Consider the following 20,890-nt stretch of genomic DNA (forward strand, 5'->3'; position numbering starts at 1 on the left):
AAATAACTCATGCAGTGGTCATGTTGTTTATGAATACACACATACACAAATACACATATGATCGCTCTCCAGATTCATCCCACTCACATGACACACACAAACTCAGTGCCAAAGACTGTGTGCATCACTAAAATCTTCCCTGGATTCAAGACAATCAAACTGACAGAGGACGCCTTCAAAGAAATATTTCTTGTTATTTTTTTCCTTTTATGGGACCACCAGGATCTCCCTCAAAACAGCGGTTTAGCTTTGGGCTGTCAACTGATTAAAATTATGTGATTAATTGCATCCCTTTATCATAGTTAATGCAATCATACTACTCTCACAAGAACAAGTCAATATTTCTGAGATGGTATAAAATGCACAGGAAATAATATTTGATATAATAATCAAATAATAGACTTGAACTTGAGTCATAGTTTATGGATAGTAAAGTCACAAAACATCAGTGGAATGTACCACTTTTTGACGTAATAGTGTGGATAAGCACCGCTTATGAAGAAAATCAACGCCTGCTTCTACATCACTGCCGCTTTAGCTCCGCCCACTGATTTGCACATGTAGTGTAATGAGAGGGAAACAGGTTTACACAGAAACCAAATGATAAAGATGCTCCGAATATAACAAAATGCTGTGCTGGGTTTTTGCATTGCCTTCCTTCTGATCCCAGCGTTAGAAAAGAGCGAAGTAGCTGTATTTTCAATGAAGTTGCAGACTGCGTCAGTAAGAACTTTTTTTTCTCTTCATTTTACAGCGGATTCGTTTACAAACATGGCACAATACGACAGGATTTCTATAAAGATCAAAACTAAAAGACTATGCTGTGCCGACTATATTGGATGAACTGTTTTTATTATGTGCTCTCTATTGCAGATCGTTTGATTTGATACGAGTGTTGATATGACATTAATGTTTTTTGATGTAAAAATCTGGATAACATTATAAATGGACCTCAGAGAATACTGCAAAATAAAAAAGGCAGTTCATGACCCTTTACATTTTTTATCAGAAACAGAGTATTTATATCCATTCAGCTGTTCTGAGGGAGATGCAAGTAGCACCTGTGATCACTTCACCTGCCTGTGCACTCAAAAGTTCTCTGGCATCTAAAAATTCAGTGTTTCCCTGTTATCTAGGCTCTGTTGTAAACCCTCACGCCTTAAAGTGGAGCCCAGCCTTCCATACCTTGTTGCCGGACATTCGTGGCCCCCACAAAACTGATGAGGGTGACATCAGAGGCACCCCCAGACTCCAGGGGAATGGGGTGCACACGGAAATGCTCCAGCATGTCAAAAATGGACTGGAACCAGAGATGCTGCACACGACACTGTCCATCCTCGTTGAGGGAGAGACGCAAGTGCTGAGAGGAAGATGCCAGAGCAGAAGGAAGAGGTGTGTGGTTTTGAGACAAACACATACTGACACTTCTCATCAGATGTACACTACCACTCATACTTTTAAACTGATGTCAAACTTTTAAACAGTCATGTAAATAAATAATCACCCCCACTGGCATTTACCTTTGCTTTGCCCTGGAAGTTGAAGGTGAGGACATACTCCCCACGGCGTGTCTCACTCTGCCTCACAAGGAACACTCCATGGTTGGCCAAGCCGCCCGCCAGCACCAGCTGGGCCGCCTTAAGACGGGAGAGTGTCCCGTGAAACCACTGACACTCACTCAGAGGATGTTCCACCGTCTCTGAAACAGAGCCTTCAGAGAACAGGAACGATCCTGTTGAAGACAAGGAACAAACTGAATAACTCTGATCTCTGCATTAATGTCCATACTGTACACTATATGGACAAAAAAGTTTTGGGATACTTGCCCATTACACCAACAGGGACATTAATAACATCCCATTCTAAACACATAAATATTAATATGGAGCTGTTTCCCCCTTGATAGCTATAACTGCGTTCTGCCTATTAATCCTGTAGAGCATCTGTGAGGTCAGGCACTGATGTTGGACCAGAAGGCCTGCGCTGTGCTGATATTAATGCCAGTGGAACTTTGGAACTCTTCAGCCATTAAATCAAGAGAGCATTGGCCACTTTTACAAACTATGCACCTCTGCACCTGTTGACCCCGCTCTATGACTTCAAGCTGCTGTTCCTAAATGCTGCCACTTGCCAATAATGCAGCTGATTGTGGACTGTCTAGCAGCATAGAAATTTCACAAACTGATATATTGAGAAGGTGGCTTCCCATCACAGTCTCACGCGTAAATTCACTTAGCTCTTAAAATGTTTGTGTCTGATTAAAACACTTAAATTCAGTAATGAAGAGGTGTGTGAAACTTTGACTTCTGAGCCCTATTTAATCATTCAATGGAAAAATAAATTGCATTCAAATATAAACAGGATTAGGGTGACATAGATGTCAACATGGTCTCTACCAACATGTGCGTGTCTGTGTGTTTTGCGTAGCACAGCACCTGTGGCATCAGGAGTTTCTGCAAAAGGTGTGCTAAGACCGCCTCCACCCCCACCAAGCAGTCGACTGTCTGATTCATCAAGAGGGGCACGGGGTGGCAACTCAGGAGGTAGAGGCTCCAGCTGAGGAGAACCACCAACTCCACCATAACACACTACAGTGAAGACACATCCAATAACAAATACATCACCATCTGTAGTTACCGATACATATTTGTATTTGTTTTTACTGCTACATATAAATATTTCAGTTCAGGATCAGATGTTTTTAATGCTTGTTAATCACAAAATTAAGGGCTGATTTAAGCACTGGCAAACACACAAACCCATACTGTCCTGAATGCAGCGGACCACATTCATGGTGACATCATCTCCAAACGCTTACCTTGAGACAGGCGGTCGTTGAATTCTGGCGTACTGCTGAGGTCGGCGAGAGCACTGCCGCACACTCCCTCAACATCCTCTTGCTCACTGATGAGAAGGTTCAAGGAGTGCGTTTTGATTGCCATGCATGCAAGCATGATCTCATTACAGCCTTTCAATATACATTGAGGCTTTAATTTTTTTTTTAATGATTCAAAAAACAAAGTCTTACCTCAGACAAATGGCGTTTCTGATGTCACTAAGCCAAGCTCTCATCTGGACCGCATCTCTGGTCTCGATCACGTACTGCACCTGACCTTCCAACTGAGAAGAACACAAACAGAACAGATGTGATTATACGCAGCGTGGTTGTTTTTTAATGATATGGATCTTTGAGAAGGGTGTTACAACACAGGATGCAAAAGGTGACACACGATCACAACTTTGAATCAAATATAGAAAATTCTATTAAATTTGGATAAAATATACTTGGTGGTGGTGAACATGTTGCTTTTTAACCACCAAAAGGGTTTCATTTCTAAAACAAGAGGCATGAAATATTTTTTTATTCATTTATGATATAAATTTTTCATAATGTAATTCATCTTGAAGTTATATGTAACAAAACCCACTAATTATCAACAAAGCTCATCAAACGTTGTATTTGCGTACAACCGTTAATGAGACAACAACATCTTTGTTACACATGTAAAGCAGAGTTAAGGTACAGTTTTCGCATCATTATTGCAGATTTGACAAACCCCTACAGACAAAAATAGAGGTGTGCTGACATACCTGCAGAAGAAAGGTGTTCTCTTTGTCTGGCACCTCTATGGCGGTAGTGCTCCTCACATCAACAATAGAGCAGCATGGGACAGTCAGTCTGGGCTTGGAGGACTAGAAGTATTCCAAAACAACAAATATATAAATGAATTATAACTTAAGCTAAATAAATTTACATACACTAATGTTCAATAGTTTGGGGTGAATAAGATGTTTTGAATGGTATTTATAATATTGCAAAAGATCTCAAAGAACTGCTTTTCTTTAGAACTTTCTATCCAAAGAAAAGTATGACAGTTTCAACAAAAATATCAAAGCAATACAACTGTTCGAAGATATGAAGAAATGTTTCATGTGAAACTGAAGACTGAATTAATGGCTGCTATAAACTCAAGTTTCCAATTGGAGGAATATATTACATTTTAAAACATATTCAAAGAGAAAACAGTCCTTTTAAAGTATAATAATATCTCACTATATTAGTGTTTGATTGTATTTTTTATCAATACATAAGAGCAGAAATCATCTCACTCACCTTAGGTGGGATGTAAAACTCCAGGAAATACTCCAGCCCTCCATCCCCTCCGTCCTTATCTCGTTCTTTCAGAACTAGACGACACTTGTGCCACCGCATCCCCCTTCCGCCTGCAATTCCTCCCATGGCCGTGGGATGTCCCGACGCTGTGCTGTCCGTGCTGTGGTGCAGCAGTCCAAAGGGAAATCCCGGGAATCCATGAGTGCTGGCAAACTCATCCGAAGAGGAGCACACGGTCACACCTCCCTCCCGTACCAGCCTGCCCATCTTCCACGGGGCACCCATGCTGCTTGGGGGTAGCGCAGATGGTGACACGGCTGAGGAAGGTGGAGCTGCGGCGGACAGAGTCGGTGGTGGTGATCGGGACAGTCGCAGTTTCTCCAACCGGTGACTCCACTTCTCCTTCTCCCCGTCGCCGTTGCTCCTCCGCCAGTCACGGGCCTCGGAGAGCGAGAGGGAGGTGGCGCTACTGGAGGATGATGGGGGCAATGAAGAGGACGACGAGTGAGGGAGAGAGAGGGGAAGGGAGAGAGAGACAGGGAGAGACGCAGGAACGCCCTGCGAGCCAGAGTTCCTCTTGCCATCTTGCAGGCCTGTAGTGTAGCTGTAACTGGAAGGAAGGGGGGCAGAATTACCCGAGCTGCAGTTCTGGGGGGCGTCACTGGAGGAGCTGCGCCAGTGCAAGATGCCTCGCACGCTCCCTCGGACGCTGCGGCCCACGCTGCGCAAAGAGAACCGCTTTTTTAGTTTATTCTTCGAGTGTCCACCAATGGGTGTCTCACTGCCTTTTGACCCAGAGTTTGCTGGTGTGCCAGAGGGATTGGGGCATGCCTGGCTGAGATCGGCTCTTTCCAAGGTCATATCACCCTCGCCCTCATTGTCCCTTGCTACTACATCCGTCTCCACCTCCTCTCCGGTGACAGGTCCCACCCAGCTGTCGTCTTCTTCTTCCAGGTCTTTGTATCCAGGTTGGTTATATTTGACCGCTATTCCCCTGTCCTCCCTCCGCCCGTTATTCCCGCCCATAGAGGAAGAGCATGATGAAGAGGAGGACGGTGGGAGAATCTGAGTATGAGCATACGAGTCCTGAAATGTTCCGGCGCTCTGGAATTGCTCCGAGCCACGGGCCTCCTGGGTCAATGCCAGTTTGGGCACAACTCGCGTGTGAGTAGGGAATGGGGTGGAGGCTTCTGGCGGCAGCAGGGATGGAGATGCTGCATCCTCCTCCAGTGACGTAACGTCAGATTGGGCGACCCAGCTCACTGTTCCATCCCTACTGACACCGGTCCCCTCGAGCTCGCTCTCGAAATGTTGAACGAATCTGTCTGTAAAGCGGCGGCAAAAAGCAGCAGCCGAATCAGGGGAATAATGAGGGTTCTCCTGCAAGAAGGCCCGGAAATGCCGGGCGAAGTCACCGGCGGCTACTCGGGCGTGGAGCTCACAGAACTCGGTCCAGCTAAGGCAGGGAGATGGAGATGGTGTGGGTGTCTCGGATAACGATGACAAGGGCTGACTGGCAGGAGTTGGAGGAGGCAAAGGTGGGGGTCTTGTGGAAAGTGGCAACAGTGATGGAGATGGAGGAGAAGGCGAAGGAGATGGGGAGGGTGGAAGGGGAGATGAACTTGCCGCAGCCCGCGGACTGGGCGGGGTTAACAGGGAGCCGTTCATGACTGACTAATAAGAGATCAATTTGAGACCAACCGATCCTCAAAGATGTCAGGATCGTTGCGAACAGTATGGGGGGCACTCGATCTGCTCATCAGGCTACACTTTTACAATAGACATGAATTTGGAAAAGCGGACAGAAAAATGTGGCCTGAAAATGACTGATAATTGTTTCCCCCCCATTTAAAGAAAATTATTTGACTCTGAAATAGTTCACATTCTACACAAAATGTGTAAACGTGTGTATGGGGGGTAACGCTGAATTATGTGGTGAGCAGCAGGATGAGGCGATGGGAGTTCTCAGGTGATCTCCGGTGTTAAGGCTCTGCGAGGATCCAGTGGTAGGGATTTGTGACCTAAATGTCAAATAAAGAGATAAATAGATCAATTAATATTGTTTTCAACAACAAAAACAACAACAAAATAGTAATAAATGGCAATGTGATCAGAAATTACAACAATATAACAGTTAAAGGGATTGTTCAGCCAAAAATGAAAAGTCATCATCATGTTGTTACAAACCTAAATGAGGAGATATATAACTTTTCTCAGTTAGAAAAATAATGCAATGAGAGTGAACAGAGACTGAGACTATCTTTCTGCATCACTCTTTTGAATTTCACAGAAAGTCATACAGGTTTGGAATCTATCTTTCTGACTATCTATAAAAACACAAATTATTTGTAATAAATGATAACTTGAAGGTACATATCTCTTGACCCAATGTGACTCTTGCCATGTAAACAAATAAAACATTCTCATTTATATTCTACAGAAATGTATGTTACAATGCTGTTTATGCATAATCTAACAGGGCAGCATTTCCATAAGCATTGTTAGCTAAATTATGCTTTTAGGAAACGTAGCGCAGGGGGTTGTTTCATAAAACTACTTTACCAAACAAGCCAGGCTTTTCAGCTATTCTGACAATATTTTTACCAAATGTACTTACAATAAATTAGACTAACTAAAGTAAACCTGTCTTATTTGATAAACGTGTTTAATGAAACATACTCCATGATGTGTAAGTCAAGATTCAGTTGTTGTTGTTTTTTAGCACAATGGTTTCCTACAAAATGGAAAAATGATCTCACATGGCATACCTTCCTGGAAAGAGTTCGGAAAGAAACTTCTTCTTTGTCTTTGCTGTTTATCTTCTCTACAGCTCCTTTTATAGTGATCCAATAACAGCCTGTTAAAAACAGACATTTTTGGGCCCTTCTTATGGGTCTGGCAAACCAAGTGAAGATCAAACGAAATATTAATGATGATTATTTGGAAACCATCATATGCTGATTATCATATTCCTCATTAAGGTTATGAACGATATGAAAGTATACTCCCTTACCGATAAATTTAAAAAATATATATTTATTTAGCTCAAAAACTAATTTAAATTTAAACTCATATCATTTTTTTAAATAATTTTAATGTTAAATATTCCCCATTTAGCTTATGAATACTATGCATGAATCAATGCATATGTCCCTTCATTGAACCATTTAGAAAGTTTGTTTTTAAGTATTTATCTGGCTCATACCAATTGTGCAAATATGTATTTATTCATATAATTTAAATAATATGATTTACATCATGTAAATAGTCATTACTTACATATTTTTAAATGTATTTGCATATAATTATTTATGAATTTTAATGTATTATATTCCACATTTAGATGATAAATAATATACATAAATCAATTCATATCAAAAATATTTATCTGGCTCAAAACAATTATTTATATATTTTAAATAATACAATTTATATTATGTAAATATACAAATTATATATATTTTTTAAAGTTAATTACATATAATTGAAAAATATTTTTTTATTTTAAATTTATCATTTAACATATAAATAATATGCATGAATCGATGCATATGTACCTTCACTGTTATGGTTAGAAGTATTTATCTGGCTCAAAACATATATATGTATATATATATATATTATATATATATATATATATATATATTATATATATATATATATGAAGAAATAATATATAAATATATAAATATTATAAATATATATTTACATAATATTATTTTTATTCTTTAAATATACAGGATTACATGCTTATATATTATATAACATATATCTGCATCCACTAATTGCATATTTTTGCATAATCTAAATTATAAATAGATGTGTAGCTATATATAGATACACATGTTGCAAAAAGTATTCTTCACTGGACTGAAAGAGTCATTCAGCTGCTAAAAATAAATAAGTAGAACAAGTGCACGTAATGCTTTTATTTAAAAATGCAACTGAAGCAAAAATCAATTATTTTTCCATTGTGTATTTGCACAATGCTGAGCACCAAGCATTCTTGCGACCTGTCCTTTCGTTAAGAGCACGGACGCTCTGAGGTCAATTAGCTGTAGTCTCTGCTATCGGCCGGAGGAAGAGAATGTCTCTCAGAGGGGCTCTGGGACAGATAATCAATGAGTGCTCCTGTCACCCACTGCTATCTGCACAGCACAGTCAGAAGCTTCAGAGACCATAAGAACTTTCTTTTTCTCTAAGCCGATTGCAATGAACTGCCACACAAATCCCAGCCCCCTCTCTTACCTTTGGCTTTATCCTGCCCTGGCCCGAAACATCTGCATGACTCCAGGAGGAGGTAACACTCCATCGCCCTGGGAAATGAAGAGCAGAGACTCTTATCTCCAGTCAGTCCCATCCATCTATCAGCTCCAGATCAACTGAAGGTCGAGCTCAGACAGTTCCTGCTTTTAAAGATGATAGGCACGATAAGGCCCGCTGGCTCTGTCTGTGCACCTCCTTAGGATACAGAGATCCTGCTCAGAATTGCAAAAAAAAGGTTAAATAAAGAATTTACAGCATAATGCCAAGGAAGAATTATTTAGCTAATATAAGGTTCCATGTGATGCTGAGAATGTTTTCATTTTAGTAACTATTTACATACATATAACACGCTACTGTTAAAGGTTTGTATTGTAAAAATAAAAATAAATAATCAAAAATACAGTAAAAACAGTAATATTGTGAAATATAACTCAGATTTAAAATAACTATATTCTATGTGAATTTATTTTATTATTTTTTAGCATCATTACTCCAGTCTTCTAATATTCTAATATGATGCTGAAGAAACATTTATCATTATTATCAATTTTGAAAGGATTTTTACTTCATACTGTTTTCGAAATGGTATTTAAATGTATTTATTATTTACTGTCACTTCTGATCAATTATAATCTTAATGAATAAAAATATTATTTCTTAAAAAATACTGAATAGTAATGTCTATACACACACTATATATATATATATATATATATATATGTATGTGTATATGTATATGTATATATATATATATATATATTATATATATATATATATATGTGTGTGTGTGTGTGTGTGTGTGTGTGTGTGTGTGTGTGTGTGTGTTTACATCTATCTATCTATATATCCATATCTATCTATCTATCTATCTATCTATCTATCTATCTATCTATATATATATATATATATATATATATATATATAATATATATATATATATGCTATCTATCTATCTATAAATATATATATATATATGCTGTAAAATAAATTCATAATTTTATTTGTTTATAAGAATACATTTATATTTTTAATAAAATAATACACCATGTATAAGTGCATATGTCCATATTAAATTGAATGTATAAAATATATAAATAATTATAATACATATAATTTATTTTGATCTCTAAAGAACATAAAGAACATAGAGCCAACTCAAAAAAAAAAAAACTTTATACAATCTTGTACAGTAAAAACTTCATAAAATGGTTATAAAAAGGGTCCGAAAGCTGAACATAAGGTGCTGTAAAGAACCACTGATGAACTTTGATTTGTAAGAGCATCTATGCAGAAATCAAACCGAGCTACTGAAGGAATCATCAGCCCACTATAATCTAGTTTCAGGGAGTCTTGTGTCTGGATTAGCTGACCTTGTGGTTTCGGATCTCTAGAGACTTGGCAGAAACTCCTCTAAGTGTAAAAGTCTCTCTTAATTCATCTTAAACCCCACTGACATCCAAACTAAGCACACATGTGGAAAGCAGACACCGAACCTGAGGTGGAACAAACAATTGAAATTCTGACGTTTGCTCGTCTTGATAAGAAATGAGTTTCTAGCAGTAAATACAACCTGAATTCATTGCAATGGGGAAAAGCTTTTAGACTAATACACAATTAATTTGCAAGTTTAAATTACTACACATGACGACAAATCTTTCCATTTCCACAATATCATTTGAGTAATGTCACTGGAGACTAATGAAACTAATTTATGGACTGCATTAAGTTGTTTAAAAGACTGAGGGGAGAAAAAGCATCAAATATTGCTTTGTGTCTTTCGATGCAAGGGTTTGGAAATAAAGACAAAGCCTTAAAATGTGTCCTGACCAGCAAAAGGTCACAAAAACACCATCACAAATTTGCCAGACTAGTCCATTTTAAAACTAAGTAAAGATGATTTTATTTTAAAAACACACATTTTTATAAGCAATTTACAGCTAAAAGGCCTTTTCCTAATGGCTCCAGGAATATCAGTCACACATATTCCTCATGAGCGATTAAAAACAAACATTCATGATGTGTGTGTGATGCTCAAAATGTGCATTTTATGATTTTCACCAAGGCTTCAGGATCTCCCCCGCAGGACAGGCTCAGAAACACGTACAGACACGTGCATTCATTATTTCGAGCCTCCAGACCCTGTCTGCGCCTGATTAATGACTGTTTGAAGTTAGACCGCGCTCTCCAAGCCATTTAGCAAGAGTAAAGAGCACCATTGTCGAACTTATCATCTACTTTATCTCCTGAGTGTGTTGTCTGTCTGTCTCTGAACACAGATATTAGCCTGAAGATCAGTCTACTGTAGTGTTCAGGTTTGCTTAGACCAGCGTCTCCTCTTCTAAGAAAAGAGCATTACGGATCGACATTTTGCTTTCTGTTCCCCTGTATCTACTGGGCCCTGGCAGCAGGTCTTATACTGAGCCTCGTAAAGAGACTTTATCCCCACAACTGGCCCTGTAAACTTTAAGATCTCTGTCTTAAATTGTTATTCAGAGCACTTAAAAGAAACCCGAGCATGTGGCGAGATAGAAACCCTTTTTTAATTATTTATTTCTATTAAGCACTCTCCAGTCTCCTTGAATCTCAAGCCTACAGAGACGAGCGTCTGGCATTGCTTATATCAGACGTACAACTAAATGCTTTACATCTGAGATAAGCTGTGCTGTGTAATTTAGACACAGTGACTCATCTAATCAATGCACTAACTGATGTCAGGGGTCCAGTAGATACACACCACCACCTTGAACTTCCTTCTGCTTTATTTACAGCCTTCAGTCTGTTGGGATTTGTCTCTACTAACTTTGCAATATTTGTGAACTGCCATCTTCAAGTCATTCCTGAAGTCTTCAAGGCACATAGTTTTGTGGTCCAGGGTCTTATACACGTATATTATGATATATTTATATGACATGGGACCACAAAACCAGTCATAAGGGGAAAATAATTTTTTGAAACTGAGATTTATCTGAAAGCTGAATAAATAAGCTTTGTTAGAATAGGAAAATGTTTGGCCGAGATACAACTGAGGGTGCAAATAAGTCTAAATACTGAGAAAATCACCTTTGAAGTTGTCCAAATTAATTCTTAGCAATGCATATTACTAATCTAATCATTATTTATTTAACAAAAATTTACAAAAAATATCTTCATGGAACATGATCTTACCTTAATATCCTAATGAATTTTAGCATAACTTGTATGCTAAACTATGTATATTATTATTATCATATACATACTGGGTAAAAAAAAAATCAGTTTTTATTAGACTTATACATGCTAATATACTAGAAAGTATCTTAATAATAAACATGGTTATCGTTAGAATCAGGAGAATGCGTCTTTGCCTAAAAGTATTATGTGGTGCATTAAGTTCTGGAACAGAGCCATAGAAACATTCAGAACTGTCCACCTACACAGTAAAAAGCAAAACCCAAGAGTTAATCTGATGTGAATTATACAGTAGTATATTTGGTTATTAGCATTTCCAGAGTCCACTTTTGGCTGCGTTTCTCTCTTACAAGCATGTAAAAGGTGTGAATGAGATTTAGAGCTACATCGATAAATAAAGCAAGTGAAATGTCAGGAGTGCCCTGACCCTAAAACAGGAATCCATTGGTGTGAATCTGTCCTGCCACCATCAGGAAACCATTCAGGCGTTGCTGGATTTGTACTGGACCGTACAAGAAAATCCTCTATTTTGAGCAAAATTAGATTTTTTTTTTAAAACCTATTTTTTCACTTGAGCACAGACGCGCTGATGGCTTACTTCTGAGTCGCTCCCATGCTGGAGAAGAAAATAACAATCAGTTGCCACTACAGCAGTACTTGTGCTCTGAGAGATACATCTTTAACACATGTAAAAGCTGCAGGACCGCAGTGTAAGTATGCCACTGTTCTTCTGCTGTACCAGAGCTGCAATTCAAGCATTTGGAGAGCAATGAGGCTATTGTTTATAATTAGATTTCCTTTTAATTCCAGAATTGAATGCAGAAGATGCATGAAAAAATTCAATAGGCAAGGCAGATGGATTACAGCTGAGCTTCACTTATTAACTCTGATGCATTTTCTACCATCTAACAGGATAAACAAAAGCAAATAATCATATTGGAAAGTTTGTCTGTTTTCAGTTACATCAGATAATCTCAATACTGTTGGCTCCAATGCGCTACTGCTCTCTGCTGGATTTACATTATATTGCATCCCTCTAACATCCCTGTTTTAGTTTCATATTCATTGAATATAACTTAATTACATAACACATATTTAAAGCAAGTGTCATTTATTTTAAAGAAATGCAGTTAACAATCAATATTCTGCCACTTTATGTTGATGTGATAAACTACACTGTTGTAATTAAAAATGAAGCAGTATTTGTGAATCTCATATATGTCTCCTGCATGCAACAATTGTTTGCAAATGTCACTTGCTTTGAGATTTTATCAAATGCAATCAAATCCTGTTCTAAGCAACTAAGCAAATTTATTGAATAAAATAAATAAATAAATAAAGTCAGTTCATGTTTTTAGGAAACCCTATTTAATCCACATTATATATTGAATTCATTTCAACAGAAACACTGTAACAGTCCGTCCATCAAAACTCAAAAGATTAATAAATGTTGAAAATATTCCTCATACGGTCCGGGTATCGTTCGTTCATTTGTTTTTGCTTTCACATGAGATTCACTGTCACGCCAACATCACATAAAAATACATTTCAAAACAAACAAATGTCTGCCCAGGATAAAATAATGGTTTTGCTCAGGAGGCTTACTGTAACAATCATGAATCACAGACAGTCTGTACAACAGTACAACAACCCTCCAAACCTCACTACTCCAACACAAAAAGTCATGATAACCAGTGCTTTCAGTGGCCCAAAAGAGGTGCCGGTACTCTATTATAGCCCAAAAATATATATTTTATGTTGTTTTTTCTTTTTTTTTTTTTTTTTTTGATGACTCCCCTCATCCCCTGAGGTAACAACAACTATATTGAAGGGGTTTTATATACAGCAGTCAACATATCCTTTTATTAGTTTGTGGATTTGCTTTAGCTAGAAAGAACTACTGAACATAAATAAAATGTGCAAAAGAATTTTGAAAAAATACCCTTAGAATTAGAGTCAGATGGGGAGTTCGGAGCGGGTTCGCGAATCATTTGAGTCAATTCGGGAGTTCGTAGCGGGTTCGCGAATCATTTGAGTCAATTCGGGAGTTCGGAGCGGGTTCGCGAATCATTTGAGTCAATTCGGGAGTTCGTAGCGGGTTCGCGAATCATTTGAGTCAATTCGGGAGTTCGTAGCCGGTTCGCGAATCATTTGAGTCAGTTTGGGGATCGCGAATCATTTGAGTTAGTTCGAGAGTTCGGAGCGGGTTCGCGAATCATTGAGTCAATTTGGGGATCGCTAATCATTTGAAACAGTTCGGGAGTTCGTAGCGGGTTCGCGAATCATTTGAGTCAGTTTGAATGCAGTAGCTCTTTCTAAGGGTATTTTTTCAAAATCCTTTTGCACATTTTATTTATGTTCAGTAGTTCTTTCTAGCTCAAGCAAATCCACAAACTTATAAAAGGATTTATTATTAAGGTCGCCTGTTGACTGGCTGCTTTATATAAAACTCCTTCAATATAGTTGTTGTTACATCAGGGGATGAGGGGTGTCATAAAAAAAAAAAAAAAAAAAAATGAAAATATATATATATTTTGGCTATAATAGAGTACCAGCACCTCTTTTGGGACACTTAAAGCACTGATTCAAACTGAAACAAAAGATTTGCGAACCCGCTACAAACTCCCGAACTGATTCATATGATTCGCGATTCCACTCCGAACTCCCGAACTGATTCAAATGATTTGCGATCCCCAAATTGACTCATAGATTCGCGAACCCGCTCCGAACTCCCGAACTGACTCAAATGATTCGCGATCCCGCTCCGAACTCCCAAACTGACTCAAATGATTCGCGATCTCCAAACTGACTCAAATGATTCACGAACCCGCTACGAACTCCCGAATTGGACTCAAATGATTCGCGAACCCGCTCCGAACTCCCGATCTGACTCTAATGATTCACGCTCCATACTCCGAACAAGGAAGAATTAGGAAGCGTGCATTGTTAAGGGCGCTCTGAAAAGTCACTGTATGATTTTGAGATCAATCTTTTCACACTGAGGACAATTGACGGACTCAAACACAACTACTGAAAAAGGTTCAAACATTCACTGATGCTCTAGAAGGAAACAAGATGCATTCAGAGCCGGGGAGTGAAAACTTTTGAACAGAATGAAGAAGTCCAGATTGTTCTTATTTTGTTGAAATTCCTTTTTTTTTTTTCATTTAGCACTGACCTTTAGAAGCAACAGAAGATACTTGCATGTTTTCCGGAAGACAAATTAAGTACAATTTACCTTGAGCTTCACCTTGATCTAACTTTTGAATGGGGTCATTTTAAAAATTTCAGCTATTTTTTTCTTTGATCTTTTATGTAAAATTTCTATATATAAAAAAAATTATAATAATAATAACAAATAACATGCATTTAGTATGATCTCTCTTATTTTGTTAAAATTATTCACATTTTCACAGATTCTGCAAGGGGTTCCCAAACTTTCGCATGACACTGTATATCTGCATTATTCTGATAAAATAAGTGTTTTCTCATGTATTTATATATAAAGTTAACAGATTCAAATTCGGTCAATATTATTTTCTGAAAACCATGTTTTTGACATTTAAATTACATCAATGTTTAGTCCTGATAGTCCTAAAAAAATATGCTTCATACTAAATGTATTTGTTCAGGGGAAAAAAAATAAACTTGTCATAAAAACATGCCAAATTAATTTATGCAAGAGTCATAAAATGTGCTTCATTTTGTGCTGTTTAACTATATGTCATTGGTTGCGTGGAACGTGACCTGTTCATATGAATAAATTACTATGAACTCACATTTAACATTAACTATTAGAAGGACATGATTGACAGGCGGAAAGTGCCTGAAACTCCTCTGATTGGCTAAACAATAATGTCATAATGTCAGAGCGTCAGGTGTTTTTGTGAGCTCTTCAGAGTCTGGTTCTGTCACAGAGACAGGTGTGGGTTTTCAGGACACCTCTTTCACTGATATCTGTCAGACAGTAGCAACATTTTCTGAAAGCTGATACTTAAAAATCTCCCTTACAGCACTTTTATGATGGAGTTGTTTTGAGGAAAAAAAAAAGAGGCATTATCTCATGAAATCAAGTAACAGTGACAGGGGTGACAGAACAACACAACTATAAGAGTCTTTCATTTCTCTTTCCAAAGAACCACATTGCCGTCCGAGTCTGCTTTCATCCTTCAGGTGTAGAAACAGCATCACACTTTCGTCATCGCAAAATCAAAGCGTCGCACCAAGATCATGCACCATTCAAAATGAAATTGACTTTTAGAATATAATTTAGTTGATGTGAACTGAATTTGAATCGAGGTAGGTGGGTGTGCGTGTGTGTGTGTGTGGAATGAATTTATAACTTTCCAATTAATTATGTCAATTATTTATCACTAAATTTAAGAAAAGCTAGTAAAATTGAATTTCTCTTCCTGTGATTTCAGTTAAACATACTGTGGCCAGATTCACACGAATGAATGAAAAGCAGACCCTCTGAGAGAATAATGACTCAATCACGCTCACTAAACCTGCAATATGAAGGCAAGACTTATCAGACACTGACAGTGTAAGAGCGCCACCTTGTGATCAAACCACATTTACAATTGAATCCCTAAAGGCTGCACAATAATTCTGGTCAAACTCGTCTGATGTTGTGTTTATATATGTATGTCACTTCACTTCACTTTACTTCACTTCACTTTCACTTTTCACTTATATATATCACTTATATATAAATATTATTTTTCAGTAATTAAAAAATATAACTGAAATATAATTGTTACATGGAAAATCTGAAATGTTGTCTTGTGAGCTAACTAACATAAGTTTATTTTAATTACTAAAATCACAAAAACTAAAAAAAAAATTACAGCTATATAGAAAAAAAAATTTAAATTACAAAATGAAAATATAAAAATAAAAGTTAATTCAAAATATTAATAAATACTATAATAGGATATGATAAATATATCTGACATGTACCATGGTAATACAATGTTGCAATCATTAATACAATGATTTTTTTTTTCTATTTAATAGTTCATATTTCTAAACCTATTAAAAATAATTTACAGTAATTGATAAAATGCTGAAATACAGTAAAATAAAAATAAAATGTTACAAGGAAAACTTATAAAACAAATGAAATGATGTCTTGGTTAAAATAGGTTTAGGTTGAATTGCTTGATTATTTAAATCAAATAAAAAAGCAATAAATTACTAAAACTTAATCTAAAATGAAAACAAAATATATTAACATTAAAGCTTATTAAAAATGTAAAGAAATTTTACATTTAAAATATAACTTTACTGACATGCAACATGCACCACAAAATTTGCATTTATTTTTGGACATATTTATTGTAAAATGCTTTGAATTGTACTGTTCATAACACCAGTGTTGCAATTGTTTTATAAAACCAAAAATCCACTCAGACCTCTAGTAAAACCACTGTAATGCACAGCCTCGAGTGCTTTATTGTATACTTACTGTACTTCCATGATGACTTCTCATTAGGCATTACTTGTGTTTCCAGACACACTGTCTCCACCAGCGCAGGTTAATGCATCCATGCCGCTGCAACCTCACAAAACCCAGATAATACTCATTTACACGCTCTTTTTGGCTTAATTCAGTCATTACATAAAGTAAACATTTATGTTTTTACACCGTAAAGCCACTGTGTTGTGAAAGGCAGGCATTTTGCTTTGTCTGTGGGGTCTGGAACAAACTCAAATGAGCACATTAGCCGCAAAACGCCTCAGGAGACTTCCTTAATACAGGTCCCTTTGTACATGACTGAACACATAAGCCCCATGAAATTCACTCCCCGGTATTTTTAATAGAAACATGGGCGTTCTTATTTTGGCAGAGGCTTATAGCTGGGTTTGACTGTTAAAATAAATATCAAGCTTCTCGTATGACTTTGTTTGAGAGTAATAAAATATGATATCCATTAATTGCTGTCTGCTTTGTTTGTCATTTCAATACACTCGCTAATAAAGTTTACAGAAGCAAAAATCCATTTGTGCGTAGGTAACCCGCACATTTGCATTGCTAACGCAGGAAAGGCTGATGTTTAATGGACCTCTGGGAATTTGTCCATAAAACCCACTGCTAAATCACACTGCTAGAGTTCGGTCTGTCCTGTTCTCAGGATGAAACTTTCCTCACCAAGGCATGTCTACTGAAAGGCAGTGCTGTAATGCATCTCACAGTTCTGCAGGTATCAATGAGTCAATGATGGAAGTAAACATGCCTTCAAGTTTCATTTGCTGTCACTAAGCAAATGTTAAAGGAACAATGCATTCAAAATGAAAATGCACCTATCCGTATGTGTATATATATAAATATATATATTTTTTTTTTTTAATTAATGAGCAGTCAGTGAAGTAAGAGCAGCCAGCAAGTTTCCGGCATGTATGGAAACAGCATCAACATTGTTAAAAGTCAAAGAGTGCAGGGGCGGATACTTGGACAAAATTAAAATATACGTTAAAATATAGAAATAAACAAAATAAAAAATGTATTAAAATATAGCTGATGATACATAAATGTAGGGGTAGGATAGGTAAACAATGCAATGGTGTGTTGTTTCTTAATTTCTATGAATGATGATCCCCAAGTCCCATCACTGTAGGAAGGTTTCGTAGAATTCTAAACTCTTGAAAAGAAACATTCCAAAAGCATGTTTTTGCAGCGATGTCATTGAAGACCCATTAGATTCCCCAAAGAACCTTTCAAGTGACCAGTTCTTTAAAAGAACCATTTTTTCTTAGTGTGAAGAACATCTTAATAATCTAACAAACCTTTTTCTACTACAGAAAAAAAAAAAAACTTTTTTGGAATGGATAGGTGCCATGGATGTTAAAGGCTCTTCATTGAATCATCAATGCCAATAAAGAACCTGTGCAAGAACACAGAAATCCCTTTTTGGAGTGTATAAGACAAACGGGTGACAGGACTGAAGGACTGAAGGAAGGGAGAGAATGAGGGGAGTCTCTGCGGCTGGCGTTTACACCCTCTATTAGCATGACAAAGACACTCAACACTGAGTGTGGCCCTGACCTTCAGCCCTGACAGGGTGTGAGAGAGGAAGTGCTGAGACCGAACAGACACACGGGTCCCCGGATGCTATATTATCATGCTGATCTGATGGATGCCCCTGAGCTAAACAAAACATGGAGCAACAGAACGAGACCCAATCTCATCATTCTACAGGGCTCAAGTGAAGGGAAGCACACTGTAAATACAGTGATTTCACAAGCGGCAGGTCATTAATATGCAATTGTCAGGAAATCCAGGCATTTTTAATTTATTTAGTCTCAATATAGCAAAATTAAATCCTAGCTATTGAAGCTTATCAACAGAAAATGAAAGACATTTGCTGAATTTTACTCACAGGTTTTTTGATTTTTTTTTTTTTTCATAAGACACAGTAGAGCAGGAAATCACATTCAAAGCAAGATTTTTTTTTTTTTTTAAACAAACATTATGACCCAAAATAAGCAAATGTTCACTGTAATATACACACCGTTCAGACCTTGGCAGAAGTCTTACTCTTACCCCTTTCTGTTTTCCTCTCAGGTTGCTTTTTCAGCTTGTAAAACCCTGCAAAGACCGAAGATACTCTCAGCCAAAAACCTCAAAATGAAATGGACAGATTAAATGACACGAAAGGAGGGACAGGATTGAAAATGTGTTGGTGATCATTTTGTCATAGTAAATCCTCATCATTAGTGAAATTACACCTCACAGCATCACCCTAATGGAGACATTTAAATACAGACTTATCATACACAAAACAGATTAATAATACAAAACAAAAACAAACTTGAATTCAATTCCTAAATTATATATTTTAATTGATCACTTTAAATAAATTATAATGTAGTATTATTGTTGTTGAAAGAATACTGAAATGTAACAAAAGAATCAACACAAATATTTAAAAAAGTCAGAAGGTGTAATGTTGTCCTATATTATCTTTATAAATATAGAAATTATATTTATATTTATGTTATTTATATATATAAAATTATATGTATATAATTTATTTGATAAATTATATATAAAACATTTTCTATTTAATATTTATTATAATATTAGTCACATTATTTTATTAGCCTAAAATAATTAATCAAATGTTTTTATAAAAAATGGCAGAAAGTGTAATGTTGTCCTATTATCTTCATTATGGAAACTATATTTATATTTATTATACACACACACACACACACATATATATATATGTATGTGTGTGTGTGTATAATATTATTATTAGTAGTAATGCAGTAAAACAAAAATGAGATCAGCTTCAGAAAGCACAGTCTGTTTGTTTATTTTATGATAAATGTGGTTAATACCAAGTTATTGCAGATTTGCAACAGTAACTGTTATTCTGGTGGAAACTACCACGATACATTTTTGTCATGGCAGCTATTGCTTTCAGAGATTTAAAGTGTACAGTTTCATTACATTATTTGGGACTCTTTATTAGAGGTATAAGCAGGGGCGTCACTAGGCCCTTTTTAGGGGGGCTTCAGCCCCCCTAAACTTATGCCCAGCCCCCCTAAAAAATTATTTGATTAATTAATTAGTGATAGCTTCAGTCCCCTTTAAAAACTCATTTGAGACGGTGGCAAGCTGCATCAAGTTCCGGGTCCTCCCCTTATCTGAGTCTGCATGGATTCAGCGCGTTTTTCAATCCACAGGGGCGCCGAGCAGAGCGAACATCAGAGAGTACAAGGTGTGTGTGTGCGTGCGTGTGTGCGTGTGTGCGTGCGTGTGGTGTGTGTGTTCTCGCATCCAATACCAGTACGTCTTCGCTGCGTTCACTTTCAGCCTTTATCACAGTGTGACAGATGTGTTTTCTTCTAACAAAAATGAAGCGATTAACACCCATGAAAACATACTTTAGAAAACGATCATGATTTATTTTAATTTACTTTTTGAAATTGAAAACATATTATTGTGTATTTCGGCATTACATTATGCAGCCATGCAAAATAAATTATTAACGACACACATCATTGTCTGAAAGTACTAAATGGCACAGAGAGAGAAACATCATGTGGAGTTATTTTGTTTTCTATTATTAAACATAATTTTGTATTAAGTAATAATTAATCATTAGTGTATCATGATACATATATTAGAGTAAAAGTAAAGGGATCTGTGATTATTTTTTTTTTTTTAAGTAATTGATTTATAGAAGTGGCAAATTGATAATGATGTTATTTTTAATAAATAAAAATAAATATAGAACAGATTAAACATATTGCCAATAGACAATTACATTAAAACATGTTTTGTCTATATTCTTAATGAATATTAGCTGGTTAGTTAAATTATTTGAAATG

General features: G+C 36.7%; 1 protein-coding gene across 1 annotated transcript; it reads right to left on the bottom strand.

The window, feature by feature from the left end:
• Positions 1-6: 6 nt before the first annotated feature.
• LOC113069464 (SH2B adapter protein 1-like) lies at positions 7-6,155 on the bottom strand. Its single transcript, XM_026242555.1, has 7 exons — positions 4,115-6,155; positions 3,592-3,693; positions 3,029-3,120; positions 2,819-2,904; positions 2,436-2,588; positions 1,521-1,732; positions 7-1,360 (listed from the first exon to the last, which is right to left on the bottom strand). Exons 1-7 carry the CDS (start codon positions 5,780-5,782, stop codon positions 1,160-1,162), a joined length of 2,514 nt encoding a protein of 837 aa, XP_026098340.1. The 5' UTR covers positions 5,783-6,155; the 3' UTR covers positions 7-1,159.
• Between the last annotated feature and the right edge of the window lie 14,735 nt (positions 6,156-20,890).

The sequence above is a fragment of the Carassius auratus genome, unplaced genomic scaffold (genome assembly GCF_003368295.1).
Source record: "Carassius auratus strain Wakin unplaced genomic scaffold, ASM336829v1 scaf_tig00001604, whole genome shotgun sequence".
NCBI classification, from domain to species: Eukaryota; Metazoa; Chordata; class Actinopteri; order Cypriniformes; family Cyprinidae; genus Carassius; species Carassius auratus.